At 40.5% G+C, this 20,359-nt stretch overlaps 1 protein-coding gene across 1 annotated transcript; it reads right to left on the minus strand.

The window, feature by feature from the left end:
• Nucleotides 1-812: 812 nt before the first annotated feature.
• On the minus strand, nucleotides 813-19,581 carry HSD17B11 (hydroxysteroid 17-beta dehydrogenase 11). The gene is made up of 5 exons (XM_025873396.2): nucleotides 19,143-19,581; nucleotides 12,432-12,539; nucleotides 9,334-9,465; nucleotides 8,149-8,255; nucleotides 813-1,666 (listed from the first exon to the last, which is right to left on the minus strand). Exons 1-5 carry the CDS (start codon nucleotides 19,350-19,352, stop codon nucleotides 1,525-1,527), a joined length of 699 nt encoding a protein of 232 aa, XP_025729181.1. The 5' UTR covers nucleotides 19,353-19,581; the 3' UTR covers nucleotides 813-1,524.
• Nucleotides 19,582-20,359: the final 778 nt, after the last annotated feature.

Raw genomic sequence — 20,359 nt, forward strand, 5'->3', positions numbered from 1 at the left:
TCTCCCACTCCCCCTGCTTGTGTTCCCTCTCTCACTGTGTCTCTCTCTGTCAAATAAATAAATAAAATATTTTAAAAAATAAAAATAAAATAAAATAAAAATAAAATAAAATAAAATAAAATAAAATCTACCTGAAGGAAATGGTACCAAAATGTGAAAATGTGTGTGCACTAGGATGCTCATTACAGCTGTGCCAGGGGAAAAAAAAATCACTAGTAGACACAAGTGTTCAGACTAAGTAATCAATAGAATTTATGCTAAAGCTCTGTATTTACTGACAGGAAATGAGGTCCACAACATAATACTGAGCGAAATAAGTACCTGACTTACAGCCTCCAGAACCCCAGGTGTAATATATGCCAGTTACATAAAATTCAGATATTTAAGCAGTACACGGAGAGACGTCTAGAAGAATGTTTATCAAAATGTTAAGGGTAGTCTGCACTGGATAGAGGGTTTCAAGGAAACTCAAAAAGAAACTTTCTTACTTATTTGTATTTTTCTGTATGTTGGAATTTTTCAAAAAGTATGCATCGTGTTTACAATGACATTAAAATTATTCCTAAAGAGGAGAAACATTAAAAGTTAACCTCAGAACTGATCCTTTATAGTTGCATTTATTTATTTTTTAGAGAGGGAGAGGGGTTGGGGGAGGGGCAGAGGCAGAGGGAGACAGAATCCTAAGCAGGTTCCATGCCCAGCTCGGAGCCCCATGCAGGGCTCGATCTCACAACCCTGAGATCATGACCTGAGCTGAATTCCAGAGTCAGACGCTTAACCGACTGAGCCACCCAGGCGCCCCTTTAGTTCCGTTTTTTTTTTTAAGATTTTATTTATTTATTTGAGGGAGAGAGAATGAGAGACAGAGAGCACGAGAGGGAAGAGGGTCAGAGGGAGAAGCAGACTCCCTGCTGAGCAGGGAGCCCGATGTGGGACTCGATCCCAGCACTCCAGGATCATGACCTGAGCCGAAGGCAGTCGCTTAGCCAACTGAGCCACCCAGGCGCCCTAGTTTCGTTTTTTAACCAAGTAAAGACTGGTACTCATTTTGGAGGATAACCTCTAGATTACCAAAGGAGGGTGTTTTTCACACCGTGGTCCTGGGTTATCTGTATCTCAACTGCCAATGGTGCTTGTTAAACAGAGCCCCAAGGCCCCTTCTCCCACCACCACCCTATCCCGGCCAAACCCAAACAATCAACATCTCTGGGGGTGGGATCCTTACGCGGTTCCCAAGCACTCCTGATGAAATGTATGTATACTTAAGTCACAGAACCACGGCCCAGGAAAAGGAAAGAAAGGAGGATTAGCAAGTTCACCTGAGTTAACTCATATTTATGTTTATATACATTCTCTCCCTTTTTCTCTCCACCTGTTTCCCCACACTCTACAGGTGCTGAAATTGAGATGAGCTAAGGGCATTGAATATCAGGTGTTTGAAGGATTAAACTATTTAAGAAAACCCACAGAATGGCTGATATTCATAGTAAGCACCAACCCTTTTGTCTTCCTTTCTGTCTCAACTTACGCAGTGTTTGGGTTTTTGATGAAGCCAGTGTTTATGAAATTAGGGCAGAGACATGTTGTTTTGATGCCAGTTTTTTCTAAGGCAGCCAGTTCTTCAGTTAAAGCTTTATGAAATCCAACAGCAGCAAACTTGCTTGAACTGAAAATAAACAGAGAGAGGTCACAAAATAATTCCAGAAAGCTGCTGCATCTACTTATTTCAGATGTCTGTTTTCCCGAGTTAAGTGTGGTCCTGTGCCGAGCCTCGCGGCCATCAGATGAGTCTCAGGGTCCAGCCCAGACCTATCGAATCAGAATGTGCATTATAGACCCTCAGATAAATGCATAGGCATTAAAGTCTAAGAAGCAGGGCGCCTGGGTGGCTCAGTCGGTTAAGCATCCGTCTCTTGATTTTGGCTCAGGTCGTGATCTCAGGGTCATGAGGTCAAGCCCAGGCCGGGCTCTGGGCTCTGGGGGGAGCTTGCTTGGGGTTCTCTCTTTCCTTCTCCCTCTGTCCCTCCCTCCTGCTTGTGTGCAAGCATGAGTGATCTCTGTCTCAAAAATCAATCAATAAATCAATCCTTAAAGTCTAAGAAGCATTGGCACAGAACAATGCTTGTTACTTACTACTTACTACGTCCCAACATCACCTACTAAGGTGAGAACTGAGTAGGTTCAAAGGTCTTGCTAGGAAAATTGGCCAATGGGGCGCCTGGGTGGCTCAGTCGGTTAAGCGTCTGCCTTCGGCTCAGGTCATGATCCCAGGGTCCTGGGATCGAGCCCCACATCGGGCTCCCTGCTCAGCGGGGAGCCTGCTTCTCCCTCTGCCTCTGCCTGCCTGCCTGCCTACTTGTGCTCTCTCTCTCTCTCTCTCTCTGTGTCAAATAAATAAATAAAATCTTAAAAAAAAAATTGGCCAAGTGATTGTTTTTGCTGTTGTTGTTTCCGTAAGATTTAATGTCACTAGAACCTGTCAATTATCTAATATATCCAGGAATTCCTGGGAAAATTCTCCTGGACAAGTCCTATTTTTCCCTTGAAGTCTCAGTTTCATTTCCTCAAAGAGGACTCCCCTGACCCCTAGTCTAAATTATTTCCCCATTATATAGTAATCTTCAGTTTTTCATGATAGCCTGTTTAGGATTTGTGATTAAATATTCACTGGGCTGATTTTTTTTTTTTTTTACATCTGTCCCACATACTTTTACTCTAAGTTTTGTGACTATTTTGGTTTCCAGTAAATCCCAAGGGCCTAGCAGTGCTTGGCTTATAATAGCTGCTCAATAAGTATTTGTCAAATGAATCAAAATGCATAACTATTCTTATTGTCACAGCTCCTTCATTTGGCAAGAAAAGGAAAATTAATCATATTCTAAGCAGATATTATTTTTCCAATTAGGTTTTTAAGAAAATACCTTTATTGAGAAATAAATTCATGTGTCATAATTCACCCATCTCAAGTGTACAATTCAATGGTTTTTGGAATATGACATTATTAATTTTTAAAAATTGTGTGAAAATATTTACAATAAAATTTGCCATTTTAACCATTTTTAAGTGTGCAGTTCAGTGCCATTAATTACCAGATTATTTTTCTTTAAGTCTGTATGTATTAGCAATTATACAAAGTAGTTGTAAATTCTTGCCAATTAACCTGTGCTTTGGAAAATACAAACCTGTGGAAAGTTCTCTCAACGTTTTTTTTTTTAAAGCTTACACATACACTGAAGGCTTTAAAGATTGCTAAATTTACTTACGTAAAATGTAAACCTTACCTTGAAAAATGACACAAAAATAATCATATGTAAAATTGATCATTACATGTCAGACACTGTCCTCAGTTATTCAGATGTATTATTGCATTTAATCCTCACAACGACTCTGCAATAGATGTTACTATGATCCCCATTTACCAAAAGGACACTGAGGCACTGGGGTGGGGGCAGTTGGTTTGCAATCTCCTTGGGAGCTTGTTGGGTATAATCTGAAGCTGTTCCCTGCTGCACAGGGCAGGGAGTTCAAAGAAACAGACAGACCACTCCGGATTGGTAGGTGGCAGGTTTAGTAAGCAAGAGAACTTGGGAGGCTTGTCTTGGGCAGACATAAGGTGAGTAGATCTCCACACCCACCTGTGTGGGTGGGTAATAAGTTTATAGAGAGTTTATAGAGAGGCCTTAAATAAACTTAAAAGTTTATAGAGAGGCCTTAATTGGGTTCAGTCACATATACCATCCAGATAGTCTCAACACCACATTTCTTTTTTTTTTTTTTTAAGATTTTATTTGCCAGTGAGAGAGTGAGAAAGAGAGAGAGGGAACAAGAGCACAAGCAGGGGAAGCACCCAGCAGAGGGAGAAGCAGGCTCCCTCCTGAGCAAGGAGCCCGATGCGGGACTCGATCCCAGGACCCCAGGATCATGACCTGAGCCGAAGGCAGACGCTTAACGACTGAGCCACCCAGGCATATAGGGCAACTTTTATAAATAAATAAGACAATACTCCAATGGAGAAATGGCTAAAGGACATTAGCAGAAAATTCACAATATAAAAATACCGATGGGTATATGCATCTAAAAATGTGTTATTCCAGGAATAAAATAAATAGAAACTAAAACAAGATGGAATTTTTGCTTAGCAATAATGGTGAGGATATGAGGAAATTTGTATTTGAGTTGCTTTTCAACGTACAGAATGTTTTCATTTTAAATCATTGAACTGGGAATCTTTTCTCTGTAAACCTTCAATATATGTCTAAGCTTAAAGAAAAGAACGAGAGAGGACTTTGCACAGCTTCCTAGTTTCCAAAGCACAGGTTAACTGGCGGCGTTTTCTGGAAGGCAATTTGGCAAAAGGTATCAAATTCATTCAAAAAATGCCATGCTCCCAGATCCAGTCATTCCTCTTATAAATATTTATCCCAAAGAAATAATCAGTCATGTTTCTAAAGATTTATATTCAAGGTTAGTCCAATGAAGGCCAATAGTTGGAAACAATTTTAAATGTCTGGCAAAAACAACAAACAGCTGTTGTTTTTGCCCTTTGGCCTTCCTATTCCACATCACGCAGGTGGCACCCTGTACAGTGGCTGGATCCAGCCAGTTGGAGTGACCTCTGGAGCTAGAGCGTTTGAAGGCAGTACTGGGAAATCAATGGCTTTTCCCCTACCTGCTGGTTATTGGGGGACATTACTCGGGAACTACCTCACCAACAGAGGCAAAGAGCCTGCCTGAGAGTTTTAACTACAGAGCTAAACAATTCCTCTTTTGGTCCCAGGCAGTTTAAGTGTTGTGTTCCTTGTAACTGAAAGAGTCCTGACAAATGAACTGTGCAACAATAATGGATAAATTGCATAAACAGTGGCACATATGTGCAGCGGCATACCATGCAAAAAATGAAATGATATTGCACATGTATGTATTAACGTGCACAATGTTCATTTAAAATTTTAAAAAGCCAAGATTATGTAGGCAGATTTTTTTCAATGCTTGACTATATAACTGTATTGAAAGTGTCCTAGATTATAACAAATGCTAACCACGATGATTTCTGCATTCTGTAAGATTATTGGTAATTTTTTTTTCTTTTACTACACTGTATTTTCTGATTTTTCTTAAGTGAACTAAAAGTGCACAAATATATTAAAGCAACTCAGGCCAGTGGCAGATAAAGGCTCGATTACATGGAAAAGAATCGGGTAATTCCAGACCCCCTCTCATTTCATTTCAACATTGGGGGAGCCGGAGCATATGGGATTAGTTCCACTGAGGCAAAGCATTCTGGAAGCTAAAATGAGAGGCAGGACTTTGCTATTTTGTGTGATTACAGGAAAGTAGAATTGGAATGTGACATCAACAGGTACCCTCCTGTTATTGAACACTTAGGGGACTCCAGATTCTATACTAAGTGCATTACATTATACGATTTAAACTTTACACCATCCTGATGATTTAGTTAGTTGCTATGATTAGCCTCTCATAGGGGTGAAGAAAATGAACCACAGAGGAGTTGAGTAACTTGCCAAAGGTCACATAATGTTAGTAAGTGATTGAGTCAAGATTCATAACCATATCATTCACAATAGTCCCATCCTGAAAACAACCCAAATGTTTGTAAACACTAGTATGGATAAATAAACAACTGTCTAGTCACATCACGCAAAACTATGCAGGCAAGAAAATGATGAAGCTGTAGCTACCAACAACAGCAAGGATACACCTCACAAACATAGCGTGATTCTGTGTATATGAAGATCAAAGATAGACAAAATTAATCTGTGGTGTTACAAGTCAATACAGGGGTTACCCTCAATACAGGGGTTACCCTCGAGGAGGAAAGAGGGACTGCTGGTTGCGAAGAGTTCTAAAAAGTGCTTCTAAGGTCTTGTCCTATTTTTTGACCTGCATGGTGGTTAAATAGATGCGTCCATTTACAGTAGGTCATTGAGCTGCACATTTATGATTTCTGTGTTTTTAACCAATGTATGCTATATGTCAATAAAAAAGTTTGTTTTAAAAAGCAGCATCTCAGTTGCATTGCCCAGTTGTTAGTAACAACCACTGATAAACACTGCTTTCTGCTGGGAGAAGTCTTCAGTGTGTCTCTGCGAAAGCTCTATCATTGATAAGACGCTGAGCAAAAACCAGAGTCAACTGAATCCAAGACAGTTATGGTCACTAAGGATCACAGACTGCAGCAGCTCAGGCCATGTGCAGCTGAGCATCCAAAGAAGAGTCCTATAGGGCAAGCAAGCCGCCGCTCCATCCCAAAGCCAGAAGTGCACAAACCACTTGTGTGCTTGCGACCCTACCTTTCAGCCCAAACGGTGCCTTTGTGTGAAGAAGAAAAACCTACCTCTCCTCAAGCGACTTTATGGCCATCTCCTGGAAAATCTTTCGAGTTTAAAGGGACCTGAATATGAACAGTGCAGCCTAGAACTGTGTAGTCGACAATCCACACAACTGTGTGTGTCGTTCCTGCTTTGACAAGACGCGGTGAGATCTTTTAGTTCTGCTGAAAGCACTATCAATGGTGACCAAAATAAATTGGTTTCTCACGCAAAACACGTTCTCTCTTGATTTTCACTGCTGAACATTCAATGGAATAGAATCAAATCCGAATCAAAAGAGCTACAGTATTTACTATGGCAAAGAGAAGGAGGAGGCATGACAGCTTTCCCAGCCCTGCTGGACTCAGGTTCTCTTGGCTCATCTGGATACCTGGGGACTAAGAATCTGGCAGGGGAACAGGGTGCCATGTAGTAGCTGAGAAGCAACACCTGCAGCTATCTTTCATCAAGTGAAGGAAGGCCAAATTGTATCAGTCTCAGACGGCCAGGGGACAATCACCAAACTTCCACGGGCTCTGGACCATAGGTCTGCTCTGTGACTGCCTCAGCAGTCCTTTCATCTTTTAGAAAAAAAGCCTCAATCCAAGTCTGTGTTGATTTTAAAAGCTATTAGAAAACAAATATATGTTAAGAAAGAAAACAGAGATGAATAAAAGGAACAAAATAAAATTACTTGTCATTATCAAAGAATAACCACTCTCTAGGTGTGGTTAGAGGAAAATGGCTTGGTATATATCCTTGGGAACTTGTAAAATGCAAGATATAGATCTTTTATATATGGATATATACATATATTTACATTAGATACAAATAAGATACCCACCCATGCCAATGTTTATATATTTATACCCACACAACTATAGCTGTTGTTTCTAGAACTTAGATACTTAATTCCAAAAGAGCATGATGGTAGAAAACAAATTTGAGCATATGTATATGTATATTTATTGGACAATACATATTATTTACACAATTCAACATTTTAAGAGTTATTACTTGCTTAAAATATAGAAATGGCCAAGCACTGTTGGGGTATGTGCAACCAGTAGGATCCCCTGGGGTATGGTGGCCTCACTAATCAATTCTTTACAGTATACAGTGGAGCATACCACTACTGTGCCCTGCTTGCTACAGTAAGTTCTTCAGGTATTATAATGGCATGGGTTTTTAAATGTATAACTATTATAATTTTTTTTACAATTCCACTGTTGGGATGCTTTTAATGTTTAGAATCCTAGATTATACTCTTTCTCTTTATACCGTTTTGTTTCCATAAAATTATTAAAATTTATTATTAACTTTTCTTCATGGTACAAAAATATTACTCTTGTTTTATAATTTCTTGCTGCTAAAGGGATGAGAAATGCTTTAAGAGCTGGCTTCTGGGGCGCCTGGGTGGCTCAGTCACTGAGCATCTGCCTTCGGCTCAGGTCATGATCCCAGGGTCCTGGGATGGAGCCCTGCATCGGGCTGCCTGCTCAGCGGGGAGCCTGCGTCTCCCTCTTGTGCTTGCTCTCTCTCTAGAGCTCTCTCTTTCTCAAATAAGTAAATAAAAGCTTTTTTTTTTTTTTCTTTTAAAAGAGCTGGCTTCTAATCGGATAATTTCCCTGCAGCCACCTCTAGAATGGTCAGCCTGGAGGGGGTTAATGGTTGATAATGCTGTTGTACAAGAGACTTTGTGCAACTTTCTATTTGGGCAACTTCAAGTTTATCATCATTAATGGTAGTTTTCATTGGACAGGGTAAGAAATCACACACAAGTTAAACATAGAAACAAATTAAGGAAATGCATGCTCACCAATAAGCAAGTAAGAAGGGGACCCCAACATGCCCAGCTGCTGAAGCCGTGGTGACAATATGGCCATGATTATTCTTCATCATCACTGGAAGAAATGCTTTTGTAGTCTAGAAATTGTGTTTATTAAGAGAAAAATATATATTGTTATTTCTGATCTGCAGACCCACTGGGAATATTTCCAAAGCTATATTTTGTTAACACTTTTCCTAGAATAAAGGGAAAAAAACCCAATTAATTGCCAAATGTGACAAATTAAGACAACTGGATAGGATGCATAGATTGGAAAAAGTAAGCAAAGCAATGGATACTGAAAACTTTGAGAATCCGGGCACCTGGGTGGCTCAGTTGGTTGGGCGGCTGCCTTCGGCTCAGGTCATGATCCTGGAGTCCCGGGATCGAGTTCCGCATCGGGCTCCCTGCTTGGCGGGGAGTCTGCTTCTCCCTCTGACCCTACCCCCCCTCATGTGCTCTCTCTCTCTCTCATTCTCGCTTTCTCAAATAAACAAATAAAATCTTTAAAAAAAATTAAAAAAATATAAACACCATGCAAAAGGACTCAGATGACCCCTAATCCCTTTCTTCATAAACAATGTCACATAGATGAGAGAATCTAGTTTAAAATTAAAAGATACATAACTCCTAAAGTTTATTATTAATTAATTATTAGTATTAATATTACTAAGGGGGAGGAAGAATGGTTGATGAGATTTGGTCAGAGCATGAAAAATGACCTCTTTTTTTTAAGTCTATTTATTTTTTTTAATAATCTCAACCCAACATGTTGCTCAAACTCACGACCTCAAGATCATGAGTCTCATGCTCTTCCAAATGAGCCCTGAAAAATGACCTCTTTGTGTATTATCCTTAGTACCTGGAGAAAACTTCAGTATTAATTTGATACATCTTTATGTCTGCTGAAATCTCCACTTTAAGATTTTATTTATTTATTTGTCAAAGAGAGAGAGAGAGCAGAAGCAGGGGGAGCATCAGGCAGAGGAAGAAGTAGGCTCCCTCCTGAGCAAGGAGCCTGATTCAGGACTTGATCCCAGGACCCTGGGATCATGACCTGAGCCAAAGGCAGACACTTAACTGACTGAGTCACCCAGGTGTCCTGAAATCTCCACTTTAAACATAGTCTTTGGATTTTACAAAAGGGAATATTTTCATAAAAGAAGTCATACCTACCCAGAAATGTGCGAGTACATTAACTTCAAAAGTCTTTTCAATCTGAGGGTCTTGTGTTGCAAACAAATCCGATGTGTAGACTACACCAGCATTATTTACTAAAATACTAACATCTCCAATTTCTTCCTTCACCTTTAAAAATAAGACAAATATCTGTATCATAAAGAGTTATGAAGGAAGGTTTGCATGCAAGGATTATTAAAGAACTACGTGTTCCTCTATTAGATGTGGGGGGAAAAGTAGTTTTGTACTCTATGTGCCAATATGGAAAAAAGAACCTTTTAATCTTAGGTACTTAATTTCAAAACAGCTCTACCTGTAAGTCTGGTTAAGTAGAAGTTTTCTTTTGCAATTTAGGCTCTTGACTTTGCTCTACTGATTTTACTCTGAGAGGCATATGGCTAATAAAAACATAACCAGTGGCAAAAAACAAAAACAAAAAACAAAAAAAAACCAAAAACAGCATTTATTTTTTAAATACTGCTTCAAAAGGTAAGCAAAAAAAATTTTTTTAATCAATTGGCAAATGCAGGAACGATCTGGGAATCTATGTAAAACTGATTATACCATTAAGCTGGTCACATCTTCTATTTCTTTATTTTTGTAGTACAAACTATTTATTTTGTTGCTCAACAACCTTCCCCCTGCGGGTGACAGTTGGCCTAAGGGCTGGCAATGCCAGAATATCTTATCTGATATTTTTACAGTTCTTTGAGTAACTAAGCTTCTTGGTGGATAGGCCCTAGAGTTACAATGCATTCTGTTATACACTGTGCTCCAAATAAAAGCTAACTTCTGTTAAGAGTTATCATATTTAGATAGTGCTGCAGTGTGCTGGGGGACTGAGGGGGAGGTGGCAAATAGCCTGTTAAAGGCTTTCATTGTGCTATGCATTTTGCACAATTTCATTATTTATCTCATTTAATTCTCAGAATAATTCCATGAGCTGGCAACCCTTGGTATGCTCACTTTAGAGATGAGAAACATGAAACACAGAATGGCTGTTTCTTGCTCAAGGTCATGTGACTATTCAAGGTCACATGGAGCTGACACTCTCCCAGATCTTCTGACCTCAGAGCCCAAGACAAACCTCAGAGCTCAAACACAAAGGAGGCCAGGAGGTGGGATACCCATCAGCGACCCAGTAGGACACCAGTGTGCCAACAGCTGGAGGCTTGTCAGCCAGAAATGAACTCATCAGGTTGTTTTAAAGTATGAAAGAGTCAAGCTAAGATACTGGGCCCTTGCTCAACACTATTTGTACCTACAGCCACATCTCTAGCATGATATGAAAACTGTTGTTCAGAATAATGCCCCTCGGTTATTGAGAAGAACAGGACAGTGTGTGTGGTTGAAGTGACGAAGATGTTGTAATGCCTCCAAACTAGCATGACTTAAAATACAAATCGCTCTTCTATGCTGCCAAAGAATTTGCCCGCACACACTTGTCCCTTCCTTCATCCCTGGGCTCCCCATCATCCCCTATTGCCTCTCCACACCGTGAATGTCTGCTCTGCACATTTCTCAGTAGTGAAAGCAAGCCATGAGTTTAAATGCTTAGGTGACACAAAAATGTCCTGATATTAAAGTAACCACATCAAAATCACTTCAAAATATCTGACTGTCACATGTCATTGTGCATATTCTGTTAAGCATACTGTTTGTTCCTTGAGCAATTTCAGGAAAAACACTAGGGTTAAAACCCATGGAATAGGTTCAAATAATGAAATTACCTTTTCCAGGACAGCCTATTCCCAGATGAGTCTAGAAGCAATCACTGTGTGCCAGGGACTGATTCAAAGACTTTACATCATTAATTCACTTAATCCTCCTAACAGCTCTGAGGTGGGTACTGCTGTGATCCCCATTTTATAACTGGGGAAACTTAGGCACAGGGAGGTTAAGTAACTTGCAATGATAGAGCCAGTAGTAACTGGAAGAGTGTACATCTCTCTAAAGGAAAATCATCGTTAATTTAAGTAAAATAGTAACTGTTAAATGCAGATGTTTCTTGTCTACAGGCCTTGCTCTTACTGTACCTCCCCCCAGGAAAGCTATTCCCCACCACTAGTCTGGGTAATTTCTACTTAGTTGGTGTTTTGTTTTGTTTTGTTTTAAGAGAGGGAGGGAGTGGGGGAGGTGGAGTGTGGGGAGGGGCAGAGGGAGAGGGGAAGAGAGAGAATCCCAAGCAGGCTCCACACCCAGCACAGAGCCATACATGGGGGCTCGATCTCATGACCCTGAGATCATGACCGGAGCTGATATCAAGTCAGTCACCTGAGACACCCAGGTGCCCCAATTTCTACTTATTCTTTTGACTTAGCTCAGGCCTCACCAGTAATAGAGGCATTAGCTTGAAATAAAAGTTTACAATTCAAAAACAGAAGTTAAAAATGTCCTCAAATCTAAAATTCCCTAAACAAGGAGGTTCTCAAGGCGGGTTGAATCAGAATCTTTATACTGTACTGGATCAGATTATCCAGGGGTAAGGTCCAGGAATGTGTGTTTTAAGGAATTTGCTCAGATAATTCTACTGACTTTCTTACTATTGTAGCATTTACTCAACAAGTACATGTATAAATGCGTTCGGAGTGAAGCTCCATTATATACACATGGCATCTTTCAGTTGTATATTGAAGAGGCAAATACTGCTATACAGAGAGAAATCTATGATCAAAGCCTGATAAACAGTTAAATTTATTCTAACTCCCTAACCCAGTTCTTTGACTGGGCATCTGAAGACCCCATCAGTGATTTGCAGTGTCATCCAAGAATTTACTTGTAGCAGAATCACATGGGTGAGGCGTGGGTGGGTATGTAGGGTACTAAACGGGCAGATTCCTGGGCCTAGCCCCCGATCCACTGAAAGCAAACCTCGGGCGTGTCATTTTTTAAGAAGCTCTCTGGAAGATTCTAGAACACACTCAAGTCTGGGAAACTCAGTTCTAGGTTCTAGTTCTGGGTCTGCCACTACTTGGCTGCACAACCTTAGGCAAATCACAAAACTCCCGCTACTTTGTCTGCATCGTGACGGTGTCATCTCCAGAATCCCTCCAAGCTCTGACATGACCCGATCCTAACCAAATGCAAAATTTCACCTTCTTTGCAGAGTTGTAAACATCTTCTCGGTTACTGCAGTCTACCACAAAGGCATAAGCCTTCGCACCCAGTCTCCTGCATTCAGCAACTGTGTCCTCAATTCCGTGCTAGGAAAGGCAACAAAAAGTTTGAAAAGAGAATGAAATAAATGACATGAACATATTACATCAACAGCTGAAAATAATTAGGGATGGTCAGATTGTTGGAACTAGCATTAGGCGGGAATTTAACTGGACACATTTTTGACAGGGATATAGGTACACTTTGCTCTTAGTACTTTGACAAGATTCTTTTATTTGGAACCAAACTTAAAGCAAGCTTTTTTAAAGAACATAAAAATCTTAAAATACTAGTTTTGTATTCATGAATTTTACATACTTTGTGAATGTGTGTGTGTGTGTATTCCATATCAAGATTTAAAAAAATAATATTTAGCTTTTTCTTTGTCACTAAAAACTATCCACATACATCAATTTTCTAGCTAAATAAATAAATAAGGGGCTCATTACATTCGTTCATTCACTCATTCTTTTAAAATTTTAATGTGTGGGTCATTCACGGTGCTTAGAAGAACCTTACAGATAGAAATATGAAAGAGACAGAGTACTGACCTTAGCAAGCTCACGGTCTAGTAGAAAGAAACAAAAAGTATAAGATTTAGGTAGGACATATGAAATTGTTATTGTGTCGGAATAAAGGATTGAATATTGGCAGTTTCACATGGTTCAAACTAACACACTGTGGTTAAGTATAATAACAGAAAAATATACAGAAAGTTATGGGAACACAGAGGAGGGGCATGAAATAGAGTTCTAGAAGAAAAGGTACCAGGGGCACCTGGGTGGCTCAGTTGTTAAGTGTCTGCCTTTGGCTCAGAATCCCAGGGTCCTGGGATCGAGCTCCGCGTCGGGCTCCCTGCTCGGCGGGAAGCCGGCTTCTCCCTCTCCTGCTCGCCCTGCTTGTGTTCCCTCTCTCGCTGTGTCTCTGTCAAATAAATAAATAAAATCTTTAAAAAAAAAGAAAAAAAGGAAAGGTACCAGAGTAGGGTCTTAAGAGTGAGTGGAACAGACAGGTAAAGAGAGGCGAAAGGGCAGGCAGGCAGAGTGCAAACAAGGGATGGATCGAAGAAAGGTCAGTGGGAAAATATCAGCCGATTGGCGTTGCTGGGTCATAAAGCTCAAGGCCAGTAAGAGTCCAGATTAAAGGGCATTGTGTGTCATACTAAGTGCACTGATTAAATGCCAGAATCAGATATGTGAATTATACTGATTACTCTTGCTGACGTATGGAGAACAGATTTTAGGGGTCAATACTGCAGGAAGAGAGAAAGATTAGTAGGCAGTTGACAATGACTCAGCCAACAGAGGATACAAGCTTGAACTGTGGCACGACTATAAAGAATGTAGAGAAGAGAATGAGCCTCAAAACATATCTTTAGGAGGCAAAATCAGCAGGACTTGGGGACAACATGAGGAAGGTGGGAAGAACCGAAGCGACGTCTTTCCTTTTTTAGTTTAAGGAACTGGCAACACGGTGTTGCCACAAGTCAGATGAAGTCACAGGGAGAGTGGATTTGAGAAAAGGAATGACGAGCCCAGTCTGGAGTGCTGATTTTGTCACCTTAAATTCATGATCAGACCATAGGGTTCTATTTTTGTTTTTCTTTTTTTTTGGTTTCCATTTTTGCTTGTTGGTTTGCCTTTAGCGATTTTGTAGCTTTTTCGTTGTAAAGAATGTCTCAAACCATACCTTGGATCGAGGGTTAGTCTGTGAACTCTGCAAGCCAAGACATTATTGTTAGCTAATGCACAAGTGGGTGGACTTACTACATCTACCCACAGAGAGAATGGTAGAGCAGAACACTAGTGTGTGAATTTGCTGGTAAACTGTAATTCCTCCTGCAGAAAACCCAAACCTGGACAGCTATGGAAAGAATTCGCAGTTCGCCCAGTGAACTTACTGTGACAGTAAAAGGAAAGAGGGTGTTTTCCCGTTGCTGAAATCTCTCACACAAACTGTTGTTTGTCCTTTGATGAGGAGCCCTTATTCCCCAAGGGACATCAAAACGTCTCAGGTAAACCTTATGTTGCCCTCCTGTACCTAACAGGCAGCTTTGGGCCCCTTCCTTTGAAAGTATATTTCATTAATGTAGTATATACATACGATGGAATATTATTCAGCCTTCAAAGGAATAAAATTCTGACACGTTCTACAGCATGGATGAACCTTGATATCAAGCTTAGTGAAACAAGTCAGATACAAAAGGGCAAATATTGCATAATTCTAGTTATATGAGATACCTAGCATAGTCAATTACACGGAGATAGAAAGCAGAATGGTGGTTGCCAGGGGCTGGGGGAGGGGGGTTGGGGACTAATTGTTTAATGGGTGTGCAAAGTTCCATTTGGGGATGACGAAAAAGTTCTGGAGATGGAGAGTAGAGGTCATTTTGTAACAATGTGAACGTACTCAACACAATTAAACTGAATGCTTGAAAATGGTTAAAATGGAAATTTTTATGTAATACATATTTTACCACAATAAAGAAAGTTTTAAAAAGTATATGGTGCTGATTCTTTGGGTATGCACAAAATTCAGTCCTTCTTTGGAACAAATTCTACAATAAAACCCCATTTGCCCTTTATTCCATTTGTGGAGATTTGCTTAGTAATGGTTGGCTTTCTCCGTCAAGGCACAGAGTGCGAAGCGACAAACATGCCCTTCCTTTATGTCTGCAATCATGCTTTGCCTATTTCCCTGGTCTTCCCCACTTAGGGCCAAGGTGTGCACTCCACACCTCCTGAACTATGCAACAAATTTAAGTTCAAAATTCTGCCAGGAAAAATCTTAGACAGTCTCCATATTCATTTGGTAAGAAATAAAAAATAAACAGACCTTTAAAATTTTTCTCAGCACAGTGGAACTGCTCATCATTCTTCAACATTTCCCCTGTTAACCTTTTTCCTAATGTGCTGGATTCAGTTCTCAATTTTTATTTTTTATTATTTTTATTTGTTTATTTTAAGATTTTATTTACTTATTTGAGAGAGAGCGTGCACACGCACGTGCGCAAGAGCATGAGCAGGAGAGAGGGGCAAAGGGAGAGGGAGAAGCAGACTCCCGCTGAGCCAGGAGCCTGATGCGGGGCTCGATCCCAGGATGACGGTACCATGACCCAAGCGGAAGGCAGACACCCAGCTGACTGAGCCACCCAGGCGCCCCTCAGTTCTCAATTGTAAATCCTGGGCTCTCCTTTAAGACTTGACTTACCATTCTTGCCTCTATCCCCACAACCAATGCTTTTTGCCCATTACCTAGACTACTAAACATCTACATGTTTTCCTGATTCTTTCCATTGTTTTTTTCCAGTCATTAATTCACTTTAACATCTGATAAACAGTCTTTGAGTATATATTAGGTGCTCACTACTTGCTATAAATTTATCTTCACAGGGACGCCTGGGTGGCTCAATTGATTAAGCAGCTGCCTTGGGCTCAGGTCTTGATCCCAGGGTCCTGGATCCAGTCCTGCGTCGGGCTCCTTGCTCAGCGGGGAGGCTGCTTCTCCCTCTGCCTCTGCTTCTGCCTGCCCCTGCTGTGCTCGCTCGCTCTCTCTCTCTCTCTCTCTGACAAATAAATAAAATCTTTAAAAAATAAAAATTAAAAAATAAATTTATCTTCACAAACTTATCTAATGAGGCATGGGGGTGACACTGGTTAAGAAATGTGATTATCTACATAAAACAATAAAAAATTCATGGCATCTGTCTCAGTAGAATAACAAAGCTGAAGCCACCACTAATCCCTCCCTAAATTCATGCTCCTTTTCTGTGGACTTCATGATGAGTAGGAAGATGTCTGTCCACAATATCCTGAGAAGGATATCTTTGGACATTGCTATCCTTGCTGCTTGACTTAATCTGAGAAATGTGTCTTTGGGGACAATTTGTCTTTGAACCCTGGGGGGAAGGAATTTGATATGGCCCCTCCCTGCCCTTCCAGCTTGGTCTGAAAACAATCTGAAACTCTCCTCTTCTTCTCTCATTCTCATTCTCTGTAGAGCCACCAGCCCAAAAGTTTTACATCTCTAGGTTCTGCTGCCTGGACTCCTTTACATTTCCACGCTACCCTCCCTCCCCAGTCAGGTTTAGTGGTTCTCAGACTTTCATAATTTTAAAACCTGTACAATTTCAAGAAAAGTGGACTGCAGTGTATATACTTAACTAGGACTGCCAATCTTTTATTTGGCCATATAAGGACGTTAAAACCAACACAGAAACTATCAGTTACTATCATGGTCACTGCATTAAATATATATGTATATTTCACCCACAAACAAAGTGGGAAAGATATCACCTTAAAACAACAGATGGTTTACTTAAATTTAATGAATTTAACATAATAAATACTACATTGTCTTTAATTTTCTGACCACTTTCCAGTACTACCTCCCTGGTCTGCAAAACCAGCATCATCTCTTGCCTGGATTACCACTAGTCCGCTAACTGCTCTCCCTGCAACCCAACAGCCTAGAATCTGGTTTAAAACCCTCCACTGGCTCTCCCAGGAAAAGCCGAAGCACAAACAATAGCTTAGGGGAACCTTGATGATCTGGAGCTGCTGCTACTTGAGTTTCTAGACCAGCGCTGTCTCATAAAATATAATGCAAGCCACGTACTTAATTTTAATTTTTCTAGTAGTCACGTTTGAAAAAATAACATTTAATTTAGCGGCATATTTTATTCAACTTCGTATGTCCAAAATATTACTTTGGAATATTTGTTATTATGAAATACTGTATTTCAATATGTAGTCTATATAAAAGTTGTTAGTAAGATATTCAACATTCCTCTTTTCATACTGTCTTTGAAATCCTGTGTGTAATTACACCGGCAGCACATCTCAATTCAGATGAGCCACATTTCAAATGCTCAACAGCCATTGTGTTGGAAAGCACAGATCTAGACTTTTCTTTTACTTCTCTCCCTTCCCTCACTCTGTGCCATGCTTTGCCTTTGCTGATCCCTCTCTGCAAAGATATGGGAAGGGCTGACTGTACCCTCCGCCTCTTCTGATCTTCACTCAACTATCTCCATCTCAGGAGGCTTTCTGTGTAAGATCAACACGTTCATCCCGGCCCTTCTCACCGTACAGAGTCTCTATCCCCTTTCATATTTTTTCTTTATACTTATCACTTTCTAGCAATTACAGAATTTATTATACAGCATATCTCGTTTACTGTCCCTTGTTCATGAACTTTGTGCTCTTCTTACTGCTGTGTCCTCAGGTCTGCATTACAACAGTGCCTGGCAGATAGGAGGCACTCAGTAACTATTTGCTGGATAAATACACTCCACTCCGAATCAGAGAAAATTTTGTACAGATGAGCACAGGCATTGGGAGCCATTAACACAGATGTGTAACCCAATTCTTAGCCCCAAATCCTCTAATGTTGGCTTAAACTCACTTTGTGACTCCAGTCACAAAGTGAGTAAACAAACTAACGTGTGTTTACCGTATGCCAGACACTGCTAAATGCTTTCTGGGCACTATTTGGTATAATCCTCCCAGCCCTTTAAGGTAAGTACTGTTATTTTATCCATTTTGCAGAAAAGGATTCTAAAGTTAGGAGGTAGCTCATGAAGAGGTGGAGAGCTCCACTGAGTTTGACTCTACCACCATGTCTGACATCAGATTAGACTGGGACTAGTTTGTATCTTTCATTGCATGTATAATTATTTAAAGTCTATTTTCCCTACAAGATTATTCGCCTATTCGCCACTGTGTTCTTACTCTCCAGCTAACAGATACTCAATAAGTACTTGTTGATTGCTATCTCAACCACCCACTCACTGGAGAACTATTATCTAACTTCACATTCCCTGAATTTTTGTTTACAGCCACAGCGCTGGATGTTTACTGATGTGTAAGGGATGGCTTTTCAGGCCCTCAGGTGCCTTGCAGAAAACTCCCTGTCCATCTACCACTGGCCATATAAAAGGTTAGATTCTAAGTCCTCCTCTCTTCCTTTAAGCCTACAGCTATTCTTGTAAAACATTATGTATATTGAAGGGTTTTTCCTCTTATTTTTATTTAAAATTTTTTGTTTAATTTTGCTTTTTTAAGTAAACTCGATGCCCGACATGGGGCTTGAATTCAACAACCCCGAGATCAGGAGTCGCATGCTCTACCGACTGAGCCAGCCAGGTACCCCAGAGAGTTTTTTCTTTCATATTGTTTTTAACTGAAAGATGATTTTAAAAATTATTTTTGGCAATTGCTATGATACAGTAATATTGCTTTCTGTTGGGTGTCTTTTAAACCCACTTATCTCAGTAATGGCAAGTAGGACTTTTTTCTTAATAGGTGCAAACCTCTTAATAGACTAGCTTAAAAACCATTACTCTTCCCACTTGTTTCAGATAGAGGGATCAGTGAAATCAGGCTCTGGAGGAGACCACAGATTCATTTCTGGGCAAAAGTAAGGATACATTTACAATGCAAAATTAGTGATGGGTAGTAACTGGGAATCTTACATCCTCCAGGTCCATTTATCCTGTAATCATAAACATTAATAGATCTGTAAAATGCCAGTAGTAATTTTTTTTTCTCCCTGCTTTATAGAGATGCTGTTCAGGGTTGTTGCCTGCAGAATGCATCCGTGACTACGATTAAAGGGGACAGAAAGTAAAACACAGGAAGCACGGTTACCTTATTTATATCCCACAGAACCAGTTTGCTTTTAAGTTTGGCAAATTCATAGGCAGTTAGTCTCCCAATTCCGTGTCCAGCTCCAGTAATCAGTACGATTTCTCCAGTAACTGATTTTCTCTTCTTAGGAATAAAAAGCTTCAGGAGAGACTCTAGGCTGAAGATGATCAGCAAGGGCAGAAGCTGGAGGCAATGCAGAAAGAACTTCATCCTGGTCGTTGCCGTGAGCTTTTGGTGTACTGCCTTTCACCAATCACTCTCAATTGCTTCTGGAGGGCGATTCCGTCCAACACCGGAGAGAGTAAAAGCAAAAACAAGGAAGGGCTCCGAAACCGTTCCTTCCGCTGGGCTGGGCTTGGTTAGGTCTTTCACAATTGGTTCGGGCTGCAGTGCGGAGCGGCTGCTCGCCGGCTCAGAAAATCGGGAGGGACAAAGTCCAGAGGAGGGCAAGGCTTCCGAGTCCGCTCGTCTTTGACGCACTGCCTCCGGGTCTTGCGAGCCGACCTCGGTGGCTTGGCTGCCGCTTGTTTCCCGAAATGTGGTCATTCCTCTCCAAGTTACAGAGATCACTGGCAGTGTCCGCAGTCCAGATGCTTCTTTGAAACTTGATGCTCACCACCAGTGAAGGGATGCAGATGTAGTTTCCTATCTTAAAAGGGACGTGGGGAGATCAATTGTTCCGCAAGCCCCCCCTCCCCGCCCCGTCCCATCCCGAGAAATTTTGCTATCTCACATTCTGATTTGAACGAAACGCGAGGACAGAGAAAATGTTGAACTTTCAAGGGCAGCGATAATCAAGGCCCAGGAAAAATCGTATCATATCATAAGGGATTGTATCCACAAGGAAGAGCAGTGTATTTGGATAATCTTTTTCGCTCAACCTGTTGGAACTTGTGAAAAAAACATATTACACTTAAGTAATCGTATCTTTCTCCAGGTTAATAAATCACGGCTTCCAGAATGAATCATAAAACGGAAAGAAAATCACCTTGCATAAAGATTACCTATGTAATTTTTGGTTTAGTAGCTTATTATAAGTATTGGTTACTGAAAAGAAAAAGACCCAATTCTGGGTTTGTGTGCGGGAAGAGCTTAATCATTGTTAGTTACATTTTTTTTTTCCAATTCAGTTCTTGATAGTAATTGAAATGGGGCTTTTTGTGAGACACTACAGTACTTGGAAAGAGACTTCTGTCAGTGGGTGACTGATGGTCGCT

Source organism: Callorhinus ursinus, unplaced genomic scaffold (assembly GCF_003265705.2).
Source record: "Callorhinus ursinus isolate GAN/ISIS: 27379988/994484 unplaced genomic scaffold, GSC_fseal_2.0 scaffold4, whole genome shotgun sequence".
Classification (NCBI taxonomy): domain Eukaryota; kingdom Metazoa; phylum Chordata; class Mammalia; order Carnivora; family Otariidae; genus Callorhinus; species Callorhinus ursinus.

Coding starts and splice junctions, on each gene's coding strand:
- HSD17B11 (XM_025873396.2), bottom strand. CDS start 19,352: ATGAAGTTCTTTCTGCATTGCCTCCAGCTTCTGCCCTTGCTGATCATC. Junction 12,540..19,142: donor TTCTGTGGGATATAAATAAG/GTAACCGTGCTT, acceptor TGCCTTTCCTAG/CACGGAATTGAGGACACAGT. Junction 9,466..12,431: donor TTTACAACTCTGCAAAGAAG/GTGAAATTTTGC, acceptor TTATTTTTAAAG/GTGAAGGAAGAAATTGGAGA.